We start from the raw sequence: 18,266 nt of genomic DNA on the forward strand, positions 1-18,266 counted from the left end.
AACAAAAGGGTTAAGATGTTAATTATTTTGTTTTAAATATTATTGTTATGGCAATGGTTTCCCAAACTACTTAACTAAAAACCTACTAGAAGCCAAAATCTTTACTTGTGTTAATTGCAATTGAAGTCTGATGTAGCATTATTAGGCTTGGCATAAAATATCAACGTGTCCTGCAGTATGAAATGCTAAATTAGATCAAAAAAATTTTTTTTTTAAACGATAACAATAGTTTTGTATAATTATTATGCATGGATTTATGACATATTACAGTCTTCAAATGTTATGAAAATGAAAGTTGTTGTTGCTGACTGTTTAGAATTTCTTTGGAACAAAATGAAAGCTAAAAATAAAAATAGCTTGCTAACCACAGAAAACAAATGTCGGCTAAAAGGATACAGATGACTTATACTCAGAAACTAAACTGTTATTGTTCACTCTTCAGTTCCACAAACCAGATATTAATTCATCACACAAATTTAATTTCATAACAATGGCTGCAATATTTGTGTTTTAGCATAACTTTTTTTTTTTTTTGTAAAAATGTTACATCTATGGTAAATATTCCATTCAATAAAGAATGGATCTTAAACTTTTTTTATTTATTATTATTATGTATTTTTTTAATTTATGATGAACTTCAGAACTTCTACTGACCCTTTCACCATTTATGCTCTTGCATACAAGAGCAAGAGCGCTTCCTTGTGGAAAGGGAGGGAATTAAGCCACCCTACAGTAAATATGAAAATGCTTCAGAATAGTGATTTATTTATTCATGATTAAGATGAAATGACATTCAAACAGTGTTTATTAGTTGCCTAAAATGTGGTCTAATACTTCAACAACAACCATTAAAAAAATTGAAGTCTCTTTTGAATTACATTAAAATATCAGTAAGCACACTGTTTGGAGTGTCTTTACAGACATAGACAAGCACAGAATTAAATAACTTCCCTCAAGGAAATAAACAGGGCTTTCCATTCAAGTGTTGAAGATTTTCAGTTCGCTGAAATGCAAAAGAGCAGCAGCTCTGTGATGATTAATCTGTCTATTCACTGAGTTGAGGTAGGTATAGCCTCAGGGCACTGATCTCGGATCAGCTCTTCAAGTTATATCCTAACAGCTATTATGTAACACTGAGGTACAGAAACCTGATCCAGGACCAGCTCTTACGGGTCAACCTTATTCTTCCCGTTTAAAAGGACTCAGCGGCTGGAGATCCGGAGAGCCATCTGAGGATGGGCATCCAGAGAGCCGACATCCTGCCAGCTTAGTCTGGAGGTCATTAGAGGTCAGCATCATCTGGTCTTCAGTCTCTTTCAGGACTTTGATGTGTGTGGTGAAGAGCAGGTAGAGCAGAGCTCCAGAGAGGAGCAGGCTCATGCACACAGCTCCCAGAAGCCCCAGCGTGCTGAAGGAGCAGAAGCAGGGCAGGAAGGCCATAGCCAGCGGCAGCAGCAGTAACAGCAGCCCGCCGAACATCAGACGCATGGCTTTGTCCCGCAGGGCCTCTGTCTGACACAGACCTTCCTTCACCACCGCACGTGCCTCTGCCACCACATCCATCTGCTCTGATGCAGCCAGTGCTGGAGGAAGATAGGGTGATACAGAGTAAAAATGAATTCAACCTACAGTTTGCTTTTAACATCCAATAGCATGTGCATATATGAACTGCATTACAGCAGGGTTTCCTTGGTTATCCTCACCGTCGCTCGATCCATGCTGTCTGCTGAGGGCCAGTTCAGCAGTCAGAGACTCATGGTCAGAATAAGGAAAGGGTTTATCAGCCACTGGACCCTTGGTGGTGGAAAGAGACTCACACTTCATGCTCACTCTCTGAGAGCCCTGCACAAGAAAAAGAAGAAACACAAACACTAATGTTGAGTATGTCATATGGAAAAGAGCAGCGTGAAAACTTTAAAAGTTTGTGGTTGGTAAGATTTTTAAATGTTTTTGAAAGTCGTCTCTTCAAAAATACTGTAAAAACAGTAATATTGTGAAATATTATTATAATTGTTCTCTGTTGTAATATATTATAAAATAAAGCAATAAACCCCAAGAAGCCGTGGTTTACAGTGAATTTATAACAGCTATGGGGCGCTGTTATAAATTCACTGTAAACCACGGCTTCTTGGGGTTTATTGCTTTATTTTATAATATATTACAACAGAGAACAATTATAATAATATTTCACAATATTACTGTTTTTACAGTATTTTTGAAGAGACGACTTTCAAAAACATTTAAAAATCTTACCAACCACAAACTTTTAAAGTTTTCACGCTGCTCTTTTCCATATGACATACTCAACATTAGTGTTTGTGTTTCTTCTTTTTCTTGTGCAGGGCTCTCAGAGAGTGAGCATGAAGTGTGAGTCTCTTTCCACCACCAAGGGTCCAGTGGCTGATAAACCCTTTCCTTATTCTGACCATGAGTCTCTGACTGCTGAACTGGCCCTCAGCAGACAGCATGGATCGAGCGACGGTGAGGATAACCAAGGAAACCCTGCTGTAATGCAGTTCATATATGCACATGCTATTGGATGTTAAAAGCAAACTGTAGGTTGAATTCATTTTTACTCTGTATCACCCTATCTTCCTAAACTCAGCATCCTGAGGTAAACATTCAAAATGGAAAGTTTTTATATTTCAAATACAGTTAGTTAGGCAACATCACACAACGTTTTCACCATTACGACTGTTTAATAGTTCTATAAACAGTTCAATATAAAAATACAATAATATTAGGTCACTTACATTGTAGGCGGAACACAGCGCACCTCACAGCAACCAGCCGATTCATTGCTGATTGATTCCGTGTTTTGAACGAATCGGTTGAGTCAAAGTTACAGTCTTCAAATGTTATGAAAATGAAAGTTGTTGTTGCTGACTGTTTAGAATTTCTTTGGAACAAAATGAAAGCTAAAAATAAAAATAGCTTGCTAACCACAGAAAACAAATGTCGGCTAAAAGGATACAGATGACTTATACTCAGAAACTAAACTGTTATTGTTCACTCTTCAGTTCCACAAACCAGATATTAATTCATCACACAAATTTAATTTCATAACAATGGCTGCAATATTTGTGTTTTAGCATAACTTTTTTTTTTTTGTAAAAATGTTACATCTATGGTAAATATTCCATTCAATAAAGAATGGATCTTAAACTTTTTTTATTTATTATTATTATATATTTTTTTAATTTATGATGAACTTCAGAACTTCTACTGACCCTTTCACCATTTATGCTCTTGCATACAAGAGCAAGAGCGCTTCCTTGTGGAAAGGGAGGGAATTAAGCCACCCTACAGTAAATATGAAAATGCTTCAGAATAGTGATTTATTTATTCATGATTAAGATGAAATGACATTCAAACAGTGTTTATTAGTTGCCTAAAATGTGGTCTAATACTTCAACAACAACCATTAAAAAAATTGACTTAAGTCTCTTTTGAATTACATTAAAATATCAGTAAGCACACTGTTTGGAGTGTCTTTACAGACATAGACAAGCACAGAATTAAATAACTTCCCTCAAGGAAATAAACAGGGCTTTCCATTCAAGTGTTGAAGATTTTCAGTTCGCTGAAATGCAAAAGAGCAGCAGCTCTGTGATGATTAATCTGTCTATTCACTGAGTTGAGGTAGGTATAGCCTCAGGGCACTGATCAAATGCTTTAATTTGGTAACGTATAGATAATCACTTTATTATAATTGAATTTATAGATCAAATGTAAGAATCTGAAATGAAAGTATTAATGAGATTAGTGGGAAAGTGTGGTGAAGAGCAGGTAGAGCAGAGCTCCAGAGAGGAGCAGGCTCATGCACACAGCTCCCAGAAGCCCCAGCGTGCTGAAGGAGCAGAAGCAGGGCAGGAAGGCCATAGCCAGCGGCAGCAGCAGTAACAGCAGCCCGCCGAACATCAGACGCATGGCTTTGTCCCGCAGGGCCTCTGTCTGACACAGACCTTCCTTCACCACCGCACGTGCCTCTGCCACCACATCCATCTGCTCTGATGCAGCCAGTGCTGGAGGAAGATAGGGTGATACAGAGTAAAAATGAATTCAACCTACAGTTTGCTTTTAACATCCAATAGTATGTGCATATATGAACTGCATTACAGCAGGGTTTCCTTGGTTATCCTCACCGTCGCTCGATCCATGCTGTCTGCTGAGGGCCAGTTCAGCAGTCAGAGACTCATGGTCAGAATAAGGAAAGGGTTTATCAGCCACTGGACCCTTGGTGGTGGAAAGAGACTCACACTTCATGCTCACTCTCTGAGAGCCCTGCACAAGAAAAAGAAGAAACACAAACACTAATGTTGAGTATGTCATATGGAAAAGAGCAGCGTGAAAACTTTAAAAGTTTGTGGTTGGTAAGATTTTTAAATGTTTTTGAAAGTCGTCTCTTCAAAAATACTGTAAAAACAGTAATATTGTGAAATATTATTATAATTGTTCTCTGTTGTAATATATTATAAAATAAAGCAATAAACCCCAAGAAGCCGTGGTTTACAGTGAATTTATAACAGCTATGGGGCGCTGTTATAAATTCACTGTAAACCACGGCTTCACGGGGCTTACTGCTTTTTTAAAACAGTTATTCCATATACGTAGTAAGGTTTCACAAAATAAAACAGAGCAAATTAAGTGTAATGATAATAAAAACAGTATTCTTCCACCAAACAATGTAGTTCCTCAGAAACGGTTGTGGTTCCAACAAAGTGGTTGCCGAGCAACACACTGAAGTAAACAAAGGTGTATGTTTGTAGAACAATTTACAACAGCTTTGAACGCGGCTCAACCAATCAGAATCAAGGACCGGAACTATCCGTTTTATAATGTAATTTATTCTTATGATGGCAAAGCTGAATTTTCAGTATCATTACTCCAGTCTTCAGTGTCACGTGATCCTTCAGAAATCATTCTGATATGCTGATTTGCTGCTCAAGAAACATATTCATATTATTATCAATGTTGAAAACAGTTAAGCTGCTTCATATTTTTGTGAAAACTGTAATACATTTTATTTCAGGATTCTTTGATGAATAGAGGGTTCAAAAGAAGAGCAATTATTTGAAATAGAAATCTTTCATAGCATTATAAACATCTTTAATGTCACTTTGGATCACTTTAATGCATCCTTGCTGAATAAAAGTATTAATTTCTTAAAAAAAAAAAAAACACTGACCCCAAACTTTTGAATGTAGTCTATATATTTGAATTTCTTTCGAGATTATTTTACCTTCATGAGAATGTAGTCAATCCTGATGCCCTTCTCGAAAGGAACAAGATCTTGCTTCTTTGTGAAGTGATTGTCTGCTATTAGCGTGTGACCATCTTCACAGCCCTGCCGAGAGCAACACACAGTGACGATTCCAATCAAAACTGAACACACAAACTAGATAAACATGTAAAAGGAAGTGCGCTCACATCAAACGTGTCTGTTTCAGTGTAGCAGTCTCTGAGCCCAGTGTGGGATCTGAGGAGTCGGTTTCCCAGGTCCTGAGGGTGCATGTTCAGATCCCCTCCCAGAACCACCAGATCTGCTCCGCAGGACGTGTGGCTAAAGAGGCCATACGGTATGAGTTTACCAAAAGCATGTGACCTCCTTTCTCTACAACACACTTGTTCTTACCGCACGAACTGCAGTAGTTCCCACGACTGCACTATTCTGTGGGTCAGGTATTCATCTTGAGCCCTGGAGTACTCTGCATGTAACTGAGAGGAAAGCAGTATCATTACTGAAGGTGCATTGTCTCCAGTTGCTCATAAATAAACCCAAGTGAACATGAAGAACACACCTCGAGACCTATTAAAGCCAGATTGGACTTACATGAGTAACGTAGACGTGTGCCTTTAATCCAAAAATGTCTACAATGACCAACCCAACTGCTTTGCCTCCAAACCAGTCGCCATGGTGCAGCTGAGATGAACACACACACACACACACACACACACACACACACATACACACACACACACACACACACGTACGTATAAAAGTTAATGCAATTCTTGCTGTTCTTCAATTCTAGTCACATTATGTCCATACATGTCCTTGGACATACTTTTAAAAAGAGCACTTATTACAGAAATAATATACTTTAAAAGAGTTGAAGTGCAAACTGAATGTAATGTTTTGAGATACTTAATTGCATGTTAATTTCAATTAAATGAAAATGTATTATAGTTCAAATTCTTATTACATGCAATCAACTGAACTTTGAGTATAGGACTTATATACATATTTATATATAATTTCATAATTACTTCTGTTGTATGTTGGTTAATATGGTTGAAGTGTAATGATGAAAGTACTGACAAGCATTTATGGTAAACTACAATCTACTTTAATGTCATTTCTATTGAAACTTGTATGTCATATATTTAAATATATTTGTAATGTGTAAAAATGAGCAATTTAGTACATTTGAAATATATTAACTTTAAATATAATATTAAATAACACACTACAGTTAAAATGATACAATTATACTTTATATGTGCTTTAGTATGTTAGTCAACACAACAAAATATGTGTACTTTAAAGCATTTCATTAAGCATTTTAATTTGATTAATATTAAATAATCTGCTAGTAAAGATTTTTTTTTAAATATACTTATAAGATTCGAAATACACTAAAAATGCACATTCAATACAATTAAGCACACTTGTTTTTCACAACAGGTATCATTTTATGTTATTGCTAATATAAGCTTCTGACAGATATAATGTAAGCTATGAATAAATACTAAATTCTGATGTCTTGGCCAAGAGTTTTCTTAGAATCTCTTCTAGTGATGTACAAAGGCCACTCTCAAACACACAGTGATAAGCAAGCAATAATGTACAGTCAGCCAGTCACTATCATAAAATGATAAATAAATAAATTGAAATGAAATAATTTTGAGTTTATATTATGTGAGAAGAGAGAAACTGGAATATGAAACAATTAATTATGAAACTAGCACACCTATTTAGGAGATCAGTACCTGGTACAAAAAATAAATTATACAGTTAAGTGTCATCATACAAAAATATTTGAAGGCAGATTGACCAATCAGAATGAAGTATGCATAAATAACATACCATATATGGGTAGCCATTGAGAGAGTACTGGTAGAGCAGAGCGTCCTGGATCCTGTGTTTGGAGAACACAGCAAGCCCACTGCCAATGACTCCACTGTAAAAACACCACATACTATCAGATACTAGAACATACAGCTACAAAATAACATTTGCCTTTATGTATCTCTTGCTGTATATATATCCCAGCAATCACACAGCTGCACTCATTTTTCAAGTATTATTAGGGAGACTGAAGACAAAAGCCTTTTGCTTGACTCTCATCTACACACTTGAGACTAGGGTTATTATCTATGTTGAGTAGCCCTAGAAAACCTTTCTTTTCTTTTGAACATATTGGCAGTCTTTTGTTTTGTGCGGACATAATAAAGGAATAGTTCACCCAAAAATGAAAATGTACTCACCCTCAGGCCATCCAACATGCAGATGAGTTTGTTTCTTCATCAGAACAGATTTAGCATTGCTCACCAATGGATCACTTGCTCACTGATGATAGATTTGTTTATTGCAAGCACACAGCTTTTCACAAGACGTTAACTGATGGACTGGAGTGGTGTAGATTACTTGTGGATTATTGTGATGTTTTTATCAGCTGTTTGGACTCTCATTCTGACGGCACCCATTCACTGCAGAGGATCCACTGGTGAGCAAGTGATGTAAAGCTACATTTCTCTAAATCTGTTCTGATGAAGAAACTCATTTACATCTTGGATGGCCTGAGGTTGTGTAGATTTTCAGCAAATTTTCATTTGGTTGAAATATTACTTTGATACATCCCTTATTTATTCATTTTACCATGGTGAATAAGCAGACAGCAGCCTGCCTCAAAACTAATTTGAAAGTTCTGCACGTCTGCCACTACAGGATAAAATGCTGCAATCGTGCGCAAATGTCGAAAATACTGAAAAGGTGGATTAAGGATATGCAATAGAAATAGCAAACACCACCAATAATGTGAAAAGCTGGAAGCTTCTAATTCCTAATTGACTACATGCTTCAGGGAGAAGCATTAACTGTAGATAGTACTGCTTCCTTTATTACAAATTCTGACGAATCAGCTTCATTGATTGCATGCTTTAAGATCAATGCTTATTTTTCATGTCTCATAATGATAAGGATAAAATGTAAAAGTCACTGAGAAGACTCAGAATATGATGGAATATTCAATCAAATGTCTCAAAAGAAGATTTTACGTTTCTTAAAGGGATAGTTCACCCAAAAATAATAAAAAGTCTTAATTTATTCACTTATTCAAGTTCCAAAACCATTTCATTCATGAAACACAAAAGGAGAACTTTTGAAGAATGTCTAACCTGCTATTTTCCATACAATGAAAGCAGACAGTGATGAAGGGACACCAAACGACTTTAGTTCCCTTTCAGTCGGTCACTCTCGACGTCACGTCGGATGACCGACGAAATTGGGATCTCGCTTAGAGAGACCAATCTACTTCGAGTGTAAACTAAACGAGCTAATGCACATTGGCATGCGATTATTGCATCCAGCTGCCACTGATCACAGCGTGAGTATAAGTAGGCAGCAGATGCAGCGCATATTCAGCTTATCGCTTCGGAGCCGAGCGATCACATCGTTCTCCTCCTGACTACTCTACTGAGAGAAAAAGACTGAACGAGTTCAGCGCGCTCTTGGAGAGCTCTTCGTGTTGGCGGTACGGCGCTTCAGCGGTGGTGGTTTCCCGTGTCGAGTGGGTTGCACACACCAGGCTGCACTACCCCCTGTTTGTGTTGCAGATGATCATCTCCCCTGTGCGCCTCAGCACGCTAAAAGAGCAATTTCGGGTGCGTCTTTTTAAAGACGACGTTGCGTGGCAAACTTGACGTTACGTCTTTGCAAAGACGATGTGGGTCTTGCTATAGACAACGTATCAACCGAGCGTTTCTGGATGCGGTCGTTACCTGGCGCTGGGTGATGGTCACGATCGCGGCCTCACGTGCCTGGGCATGTAGCACGCTGAGATGACGTTTGTGGATGAGTCATCTTCTCATTGCAGGAAGATGATCATCTCGGAGTCGCGAGCCAAGCTCCGTTTCCTAAGGGGCGGAGTTCCGTTGCCTCTGCCTTGATCTAGTTCTCCTCTTGGCGGCAGCCAGGGGGGGCTACTTCAGGCAGTAGCGCGGGCGGTCTGAGGCACTCCGCAGCCAGTTGAGCTGCCAATGGAACGTGCTGAGCCCTCTACAAGGAGCGTACCAGCAGTATCCTTTGGCGCTCCTCCCGACGACCGGATGTCGATCGCTGCATCGGAGGGTGAGCCGGCGCTTTCTGGAGAGGAAGGTTCGGCTGCACTGCTGTCCTCCGGGACTGTAGCAATGCCTGAATCGGATCCAGAAATAATGGCTATGCTTTCCCGGGCCGCCGTAGGGGTAGGGCTCGAGTGGAGACTTCCACCGTGTCCCGAGCCCTCAAGGTTGCACGATTGGTTCTCGGGGTGGTCCGCGCTGGTTCTCAGTGCCCCGCCTCGGTGCCTTTCTTCCCGGAGGTGCATGAGGAGCTCAACAGGTCGTGGACGGCACCTTTTTACTGCCGGAAACCGATCTGCTGGTTCCTCCTCCCTCACCACCCTCGATGGTGGGGCAGCTAGGGGGTTACAAGGGTCCCCCCGGTGGAGCGGTCGGTTGCGATGCAGTTGTGTCCTAATACCGCCTCCAACCGGCAGGGAGAACCGTGCCTCCCCTCCCGGGTCTGTAGGTACTCGACTGGCCAGCGATGCTTATACGACCTGTGGAGAAGCTGCCTCCGCCTTACACGCTACGGCGTGATTGCAAGTGCACCAAAGTAGATTGGTCTCTCTAAGCGAGATCCCAATTTCGTCGGTCATCCGACGTGACGTCTCCGTTCCCTCCTTCAGGGAACGAGGGTTACCATACGTAACCGAGACGTTCTTTGGTGTCTTGTAACCAAACGCGACACACCAAATTTGTTAGTTTGTTTTATTAAATAACTTAAATGTTGGTCTGTTCCTGTCAGAATGCTTTACAATTTCTCCTTTTGTGTTTCCACGGAAGAAAAAAAGTCATACAGGTTTGAAACGACACAGGGGTGAGTAAATGATGACAGATTTGGTCTCGTACTGTATTGCGTACCTTGTCAGTGTTGTGCGCTTTGCTTGGCCATTTGTTGTGATAAACAGGAAAGTGTGTTCAAGCGCCAGCAAAACAGTGTAAAGAAATACTCTTTGTGAGAAGCAGTCAATCAGCAGAAGTTAAAAGCAGCTTGTAAGTATATTTATTTCTTGTCTCAGTGTTTAGCGCAGTTGTCGTTGCTAGGAAACGCTTGTTTTGTTTACTGTGGAGACGTGCTGAAATCGCGTTTGGTCTCGTACTGTATCGCGTACCTTGTCAGTGTCGTACGCTTTGCTTGGCCATTTGTTGTGATAAACAGGAAAGTGTGTCCAGCTGAATTCAATTTTGAGTTTTGTTAAACGAATAAAAAAGAAGCTTAGTTTACCGCGGAAGCGGTCGCGGCTGCGGTCGTGGTAAGACCGAAGAGTGTAAAGACCATCGATGATATTTATATATATATGTACATGTATATGTGTGTGGCTGTATACAGTGTTGGGCAAGTTACTTCCAAAATGTAATACATTATATATTACTAGTTACTGTCTTTTGAAAGTAATTAGTTACATTACAATATTACTGTCTCTGAATTGTAATGCATTACACTACTTTTGAGTTACTTTTGAGTTACTTTCATCCAAAATATCCACATAAGTATTGTAAAATGCCAAAATGTAGTTTAATGCTGCTCATTCTACATCCAGTGGAGGGTAACGTGGTAGGTCTATATAGCATAAAATATATGAAATCATATTTAGATACCGGTATGTAGGTCTACATTAATGTTACGTTGTAGTTTAGGTTAAAAAATATAAGCACAAATCGCATTATTACATTCATAAATAACACTGGTAAATAAAGCGAAATATTATCATGTACAAACAATAAACACAATACCTAGCCTATAGGCTATTTTGAACGGTTTCAGAAGAAAACAAGAATGAAAAATATAAGTTGCTAAACAAACCAAAATGAATTAGGCTAATTCAATGCGAAACTGAAAGCAAACGGCGTTCTCGCGCAGCCTACCTCTCTCATTCGGCATTAATCCAATTAAATGTGTCCATATTTGCGATGTATTTGAATGCTAAACTATTATTCATTATGTAATCCAGGCTAACGCGCTTAAAAAACATCGTCGTCACATGAGCAAATGTAATTTGGCCCGAGCTCAGGCTGAACGGCACGGATTGTACTACACAGTAGGCTACGCACTATTTAAATTAACCAGTGTATCTATATGTTTGGTTGACTATTTTATTCTGATAATGAACAGGCTACAACGTTTGCAATGCTGTATGTGTGTGCGTGAGGCGCCGGCGCGATCGAACAGCGGAAACAAACAACAAAAAAATACTCTGTATTTTTGGTCATACAGATCATTCGAAACTGCAATGTGTTTACTTTATTTCTGTCATCTCGGTTTCCTTTCCCTGGACTTTCGTAGAGCGCCGCGCCACACAAATAGCATATGAACCAAACTCAGCAACATAGCCTATATCTCTCAGTCTTTTCCTTTCGTTTTGTTAATCTGTATTTAATTTATTTTATTTTCTTAAATGTGTATATATATAATATTTATAGAGTTTTAACTTTTAGTTTTAATTACTTTTTCTTATTTGTAAGTCGCTTTGGATAAAAGCGTCTGCTAAATGACTAAAAGTAAAAGTAAAGTAAGATTTTTTTTGTTTTTGTTTTTGGTGAACTATCCCTTTAAGTGGGGATTTTGTTTCCCGTCGTTTGACGAGGAATCTTTTTCTCTCTGGAATGTGTGAGAGCGTCTAGCCGCTTGATCGCTGATCAGAAGGTTTCAAAGTCTTTCTTTCAAAAAACCCAACTGCTTTGAAGTATAAAGCAACATTCAAAGTCCCTCATGTCACGGCGAGTTGAACTGACCTCTTGAAATAGTGAGTGTAAGGATGAGAGGAGGACAGCTTTCTCTTCAGGAAAAGGAAATCTCTTTCACTCCACACCTAGAACAATGTTAAAGATACTAAGATCAGTTTATGTGTGTTTCTAGCAAGCACTGAAAACTTATACAGACATTTAAGTTTTTCATATGTGCATGCAATGCAAAGGTTTTCTGGTCTCTTATACTGTGTTATGAGCATTTTTTAAATTATTATTATTATTATTATTATTTTACAAATCACAAAGAACAAAAGTATGTTTTGGAGCTGAGCATAGCTAAAGAAAAACTAAATTCAATTAAAAAACATTCCATTACTTTTGAAGAATTCATTAACCTACACTCAGAGTAATTATGATTTTAATTTTTATTTTTTTAAAGAAATCTCTTATAAAGGCTGCATTTATTTGTTAAAATACAGTAAAAAAACAGCAATATAGTGAAATATTATTACAATAAAAAACTGTTTTCTATTTGAATATATTTTAAAATGTAATTTATTCTTTTAATGCCAAAGCTGAATTTTCAGCATCATTTTTTATCTTTTCTTTTACGTAGCCCAAAACTTCAAATGGTAGTGTATCATGGTTTCCTTAAAAATATTAAGCAGAGGAAAAACAAAAAACAAATCAGCATATTATACTGATTTCTGAAGGATCATGTGACACTGAAGACTGGAGTAATGATGCTGACAATTCAGCTTTGATCACAGGAAAAAAAATTTTTTTTTAAAACATATTCAAGAAGTAAACAGTCATTTTAAATATTTTGCAATATTACTGTATTTTCGATCAAATAAATGCTGCCTGGTTGAACGTAAGAGACTTCTTTCAAAAACATTAAGCACTTTTACCGAGCCCAAACGTTTTAACCAGCCACAACCACATATCTGTTTAGGACACAGTGTTATTCATCCATCAGGGAAATGAAGCAAAATTAAGTGTTAAAGCCACAAGGGCACAGAATGCATCCCTAAAGACAGTCAGAGGATAAGGGGGTTAAAAGTGTAGAGTAAAACCCACTTCCTGTAACAGGGCGATGTCGTGCTGCTCTCGGCCCAGTAATTCTCCGATCATCTCATACCGCTGTGTACAGAGTTGACTGAAGAATCGAATTCCCCTGAAAAACACGAAACCATAGTCACTATTGTCTTGTGGTCTACCTCTAACCCACATACAAAACCCAAATAGCATTTATTGTGTACACATATGCAGTCATTATGCTCCACATTTAAAGGGGTGGTTCACTGTTTTTTTTCTAGGATTGATTGTGTTTATGGGGTGCAGTCTAACATGTGTTAATGCTTCGTTTTTTTAAAAACGCATAATAAAAAATATTTATGTCAAATATATCAAATATAGTCTGTATGTCGGGTCAATTTCTAAAAGTTTTCAATGCAAAGGTTGTCTGGTCTCTGAAACAGTGTCTTAAGCAATACAATATTTTGGCGCTGAGCCATACTAGAAAAAACGTACATTCCAGTGTACAGTGAAAAAATGTACAGTCCATTATTTTGAAGATTTGATAAACTGTGATATTCCAAGGTCTGGAAACCCTATTTAAAATGACATATATCAAGGTTATTACTGTTAACTAAGAATAAAACCATAACAAATGTTAGTTTAAATAAAATAAACATGAACTGAAATAACATAAAAAGCTATTTGACAATGAACCATTTTTCACTTTCATGTACTGTAAATTGATGTCCTAAAATAACTTAAAGTAAAACTGAAATAAAAATGAATAAAAACTATATAGACATAAAAAAACCTGACAAAAATACAATGGGAAAATGGGAAATATTAAATAAAAACAAATTCAAATTATTAATAAAATATATACTATAAATAAAAAATTTATAAATTAAACACTATATATTAATAAATACTATAAGAGTGCATATAACGCCTTCAAAATTAATTAATTAATTAAATATAGAATGCTACATTTTTTCGAACATATTAATTTTATAATTTACACCTCTAGGTGCTTTACTTTGCTGAAGCTTTGAGCTGGATGGATGAAAAAAAAGTTATCTAAACAAATTACTAGATTATTTACTTAAAACCGGACGTGTGTAGCAAACTCGTAAAATATTCATAAACAACTCAATGCATAATTAACTCAATACATTTCTATAAAGCACCGAACATCGTTCCGGAGCGCTTCTAATTCAAACGCGTCTTCCGTGCGTCACTTTGACGCGGAAGCATCATTTGAGCTCACCAGCAGTTGAGAGAGAAGACGCGCAGTGTGTCGGGCCGCGCTGTTGGCATGATGCCGCGCTGCTCGGGCTTCAGTCCGTCAGTCCGTCCGTCAGCGGAGAGCGCTTTAAAGCCCGCTCAGTCCGGAGGCGGAGCTCCAAACTAATCCACCGAGCAGCCAAACTCAGTGACATCTGAAACCCTGCTGCTCTTTCATTCGTTAAAACGATTCACACTGACAGTCAGATTTTGTTTTGGTCGATTTTATAATTTATGCCTCTAGGTGCTTTACTTTGCTGAAGCTTTGAGCTGGATGGATGAAAAAAAAGTTATCTAAACAAATTACTAGATTATTTACTTAAAACCGGACGTGTGTAGCAAACTCGTAAAATATTCATAAACAACTCAATGCATAATTAACTCAATACATTTCTATAAAGCACCGAACATCGTTCCGGAGCGCTTCTAATTCAAACGCGTCTTCCGTGCGTCACTTTGACGCGGAAGCATCATTTGAGCTCACCAGCAGTTGAGAGAGAAGACGCGCAGTGTGTCGGGCCGCGCTGTTGGCATGATGCCGCGCTGCTCGGGCTTCAGTCCGTCAGTCCGTCCGTCAGCGGAGAGCGCTTTAAAGCCCGCTCAGTCCGGAGGCGGAGCTCCAAACTAATCCACCGAGCAGCCAAACTCAGTGACATCTGAAACCCTGCTGCTCTTTCATTCGTTAAAACGATTCACACTGACAGTCAGATTTTGTTTTGGTCGATAGTATCTCTTAGCTTAGCAAAATGGGTTCAAGCGTACTTTAAACTCTTGAGTCGTGTAAATAATAATACCTGCATGCGCCTGGCGCTCAGACCGATGCTCCGCCCTCTTTCTGAGCTCGTGACTGGGTTCTCTCTTTGACTGATCGATTACCATCACCGTCCCGTCAAATGACCTCCACTGTATCCAGTGCAGCACCCAGCAGCACACAACGCAGTGCAGCTCATGCGCTACTGGATAGAAACAGCCGCCTGCATTGTGGGTAGTGTAGTTAGCCCATTCAATGCCACATTTATCCCAGGCAAGTGTTCTGTAACTACAGTAAATGTTGCTTACAATGAATAGTGATAATTAATAATCCTAATCATGTGATAGATTATATCATTATACAGTGTATTAATTCATTTAAGGGGTTATTTAAAGAGTTTTCTGATTCCTGCCTACTCTGTCAGTGTAAAATCAATGTTTACATTCAAGTTAGTATTCATGTAAAAGTAGAAGATTTTCATAAATATGCTCTGGTCAAGCTCAGACACTTTAACATTATTAATTAAAACTTGTTTAAATTAATTATTTAGGCTACACAATAGTGGGGCAGTTTAAGGGATGGAAACAAAGAGATAAAGTTAGGCATGATTGGACTTATTTCATCAATTCCATTGATAATGCTTATTGACATTTGTACTGTTTCTTTTTTATCAACAAAAATGATATTTTTTTCCAGGAAAATGGCATGATTAAGGAACTGTCTTTTGATGAGGACAGAGGAAAAACCTATAAACTGATCACAGTTTTAATCCTCTTTAAACTTCATTTAAAATAGACTCTGTGCATTTAATCGATACGCTGTAAAAAGTGGAAACCTGCAATTGTTACCTTACGGAGCAATTTTACCTGATTTAACCCATAAAAACAATTTTGTTGGTATAAATAAATGTATTTGGGTTGATTTAGTGATGCTAAATAATAATTTATTTTATTTAAAAAAAAAAACAACTGTTAATTTATAGATGTTATACCAATTTTTTCATTGTACTTTATATTAATAAATGCAGTTAAATGTGACCCTATAATGATATTTTTTTCCAGGAAAATGGCATGATTAAGGAACTGTCTTTTGATGAGGACAGAGGAAAACCCTATAAACTGATCACAGTTTTAATCCTCTTTAAACTTCATTTAAAATAGACTCTGTGCATTTAATTGATACGCTGTAAAAAGTGGAAACCTGCAATTGTTACCTTACGGAGCAATTTTACCTGATTTAACCCATAAAAACAATTTTATTGGTATAAATAAATGTATTTGGGTTGATTTAGTGATGCTAAATAATAATTTATTTTATTTAAAAAAAAAAACAACTGTTAATTTATAGATGTTATACCAATTTTTTCATTGTACTTTATATTAATAAATGCGTTGGTATAAATAAATGTATTTGGGTTGATTTAGTGATGCTAAATAATAATTTATTTTATTTAAAAAAAAAACTGTTAATTTATAGATGTTATACCAATTTTTTCATTGTACTTTATATTAATAAATGCAGTTAAATGTGACCCTATACAGTCACAGCTGTTGCCTAGTATTAATTATCCTAATTATATTATTACATTATAATGTTTTTTTTTCTTCTTGATATACTGTATAACAACAACAAAAGCAATTTGGATGTTATAGCTTCCAGGGCACGAAAGTCACTTTAATGAGCAAATACATGAAACTGAAGATGTTACAACCCTTATTTCATATTAATCAGAACAATATGATACTGGAACAAACAAAACAAAAAAAAATAAAGATGAAAAAAGAATAGACATAAAAACATTTTTCCTGTAACATTCTTAAAATATACACAAAACAATTTGTAGAATTTCAAAATTAATTTCTATTTCAAAAGCAATTTGGATGTTATAGCTTCCAGGGCACGAAAGTCACTTTAATGAGCAAATACATGAAACTGAAGATGTTACAACCCTTATTTCATATTAATCAGAACAATATGATACTGGAACAAACAAAACAAAAAAAAATAAAGATGAAAAAAGAATAGACATAAAAACATTTTTCCTGTAACATTCTTAAAATATACACAAAACAATTTGTAGAATTTCAAAATTAATTTCTATTTTTTCTCTCTCACACACAGGTGCACAAATACACACAAACACACACACACACTCACACAGAAGCATGGTTGTTCTTTTAAAATGTCACAGAAGACCTGAAGCACACAATAAGGCAAGACTGGGATGGTGTTCACATTCGATTCTTTGGTTAAGATATTACAGATTAGTTTAGAAACTTACATACACACACACACACACACACACACACACACACACACACACACACACACAAAGTTCCAAAAGGAGAATGTACAACGAAATAAACAGTCCTCAGTTATTTATGCAACATCAACATGTGCTTTCCATAATGTACCAATATATGATGCCATAAATAATCAGATGACTCCAATTAATTGTCACTGATTATGTCTGACATTAAAAATCATATGTAACCATTGCAGGTGATTGTGGGTTAAAAAAAAAAATTAACACCAAGATGGATGCGATGTGTGGAAGCATAAACGTAAAAAAGAGTACTGAATCCATGACTCCACATACTGTATATACTGACATTAAAAACCTAGAGTGTTTCTACATTACTGAAAGAACCTGAGAAAACGTGGATCGGAATAGCCCAGATCTTATTGCACATTTTGATATGGAATTAACGGTTAATTTCACTTGGTGCTGTTCAAAATCTTCTGTTGACCAATGGCACGCCTTACAAAAATTGAGAGAACAACTGAAATATTGAAATTGTACATTAAAATACAATGTTTTTTTTCTATCTTTCTTTGTTTTAAAATACAATATTTTTTATTAGGAAAATACTTAAGCACCCAGTTAGGTGTAATTGCTTTGGTGATGATGTAATTAGCACGTAGTTCATAGATTAAAAACACTGAGAAATCAAAAGCAAGTGTTACATGCTGAGATTGGTTTTGTCCCGCTGTAACCCCTTTATGCAACAGCAGATTTGCCCTCTTTGTTTTAAACAGTGTTAGGTGATCTACTGCATTTTCCTGCTCTCTCGCCATTATGGCGAAGGTAGACACAGAAGTGATAAGGCACTCAAAATGAGGGCAATCGAGTAAAAGCATGCATACTCACAATAATCTTTATGGTAAAATGGTTTTAAACAAAAACTCTGCTTTA

The 18,266-nt window shown here is 37.0% G+C and overlaps 1 protein-coding gene across 1 annotated transcript; it reads right to left on the reverse strand.

The window, feature by feature from the left end:
* Positions 1–816: 816 nt before the first annotated feature.
* On the reverse strand, positions 817–14,535 carry LOC107707384 (sphingomyelin phosphodiesterase 2-like). The gene is made up of 10 exons (XM_016511381.1): positions 14,303–14,535; positions 13,096–13,192; positions 12,061–12,137; positions 7,091–7,184; positions 5,834–5,923; positions 5,636–5,718; positions 5,431–5,563; positions 5,243–5,347; positions 4,146–4,284; positions 817–1,583 (listed from the first exon to the last, which is right to left on the reverse strand). Exons 1-10 carry the CDS (start codon positions 14,350–14,352, stop codon positions 1,180–1,182), a joined length of 1,272 nt encoding a protein of 423 aa, XP_016366867.1. The 5' UTR covers positions 14,353–14,535; the 3' UTR covers positions 817–1,179.
* Between the last annotated feature and the right edge of the window lie 3,731 nt (positions 14,536–18,266).

Source organism: Sinocyclocheilus rhinocerous, unplaced genomic scaffold (assembly GCF_001515625.1).
Source record: "Sinocyclocheilus rhinocerous isolate Xijiao unplaced genomic scaffold, SAMN03320098_v1.1 scaffold625, whole genome shotgun sequence".
Taxonomy (NCBI): domain Eukaryota; kingdom Metazoa; phylum Chordata; class Actinopteri; order Cypriniformes; family Cyprinidae; genus Sinocyclocheilus; species Sinocyclocheilus rhinocerous.

Coding starts and splice junctions, on each gene's coding strand:
- LOC107707384 (XM_016511381.1), bottom strand. CDS start 14,352: ATGCCAACAGCGCGGCCCGACACACTGCGCGTCTTCTCTCTCAACTGC. Junction 12,138..13,095: donor ACATCGCCCTGTTACAGGAA/GTGGGTTTTACT, acceptor ACATTGTTCTAG/GTGTGGAGTGAAAGAGATTT. Junction 7,185..12,060: donor TACACTCACTATTTCAAGAG/GTCAGTTCAACT, acceptor GTGTTTTTACAG/TGGAGTCATTGGCAGTGGGC.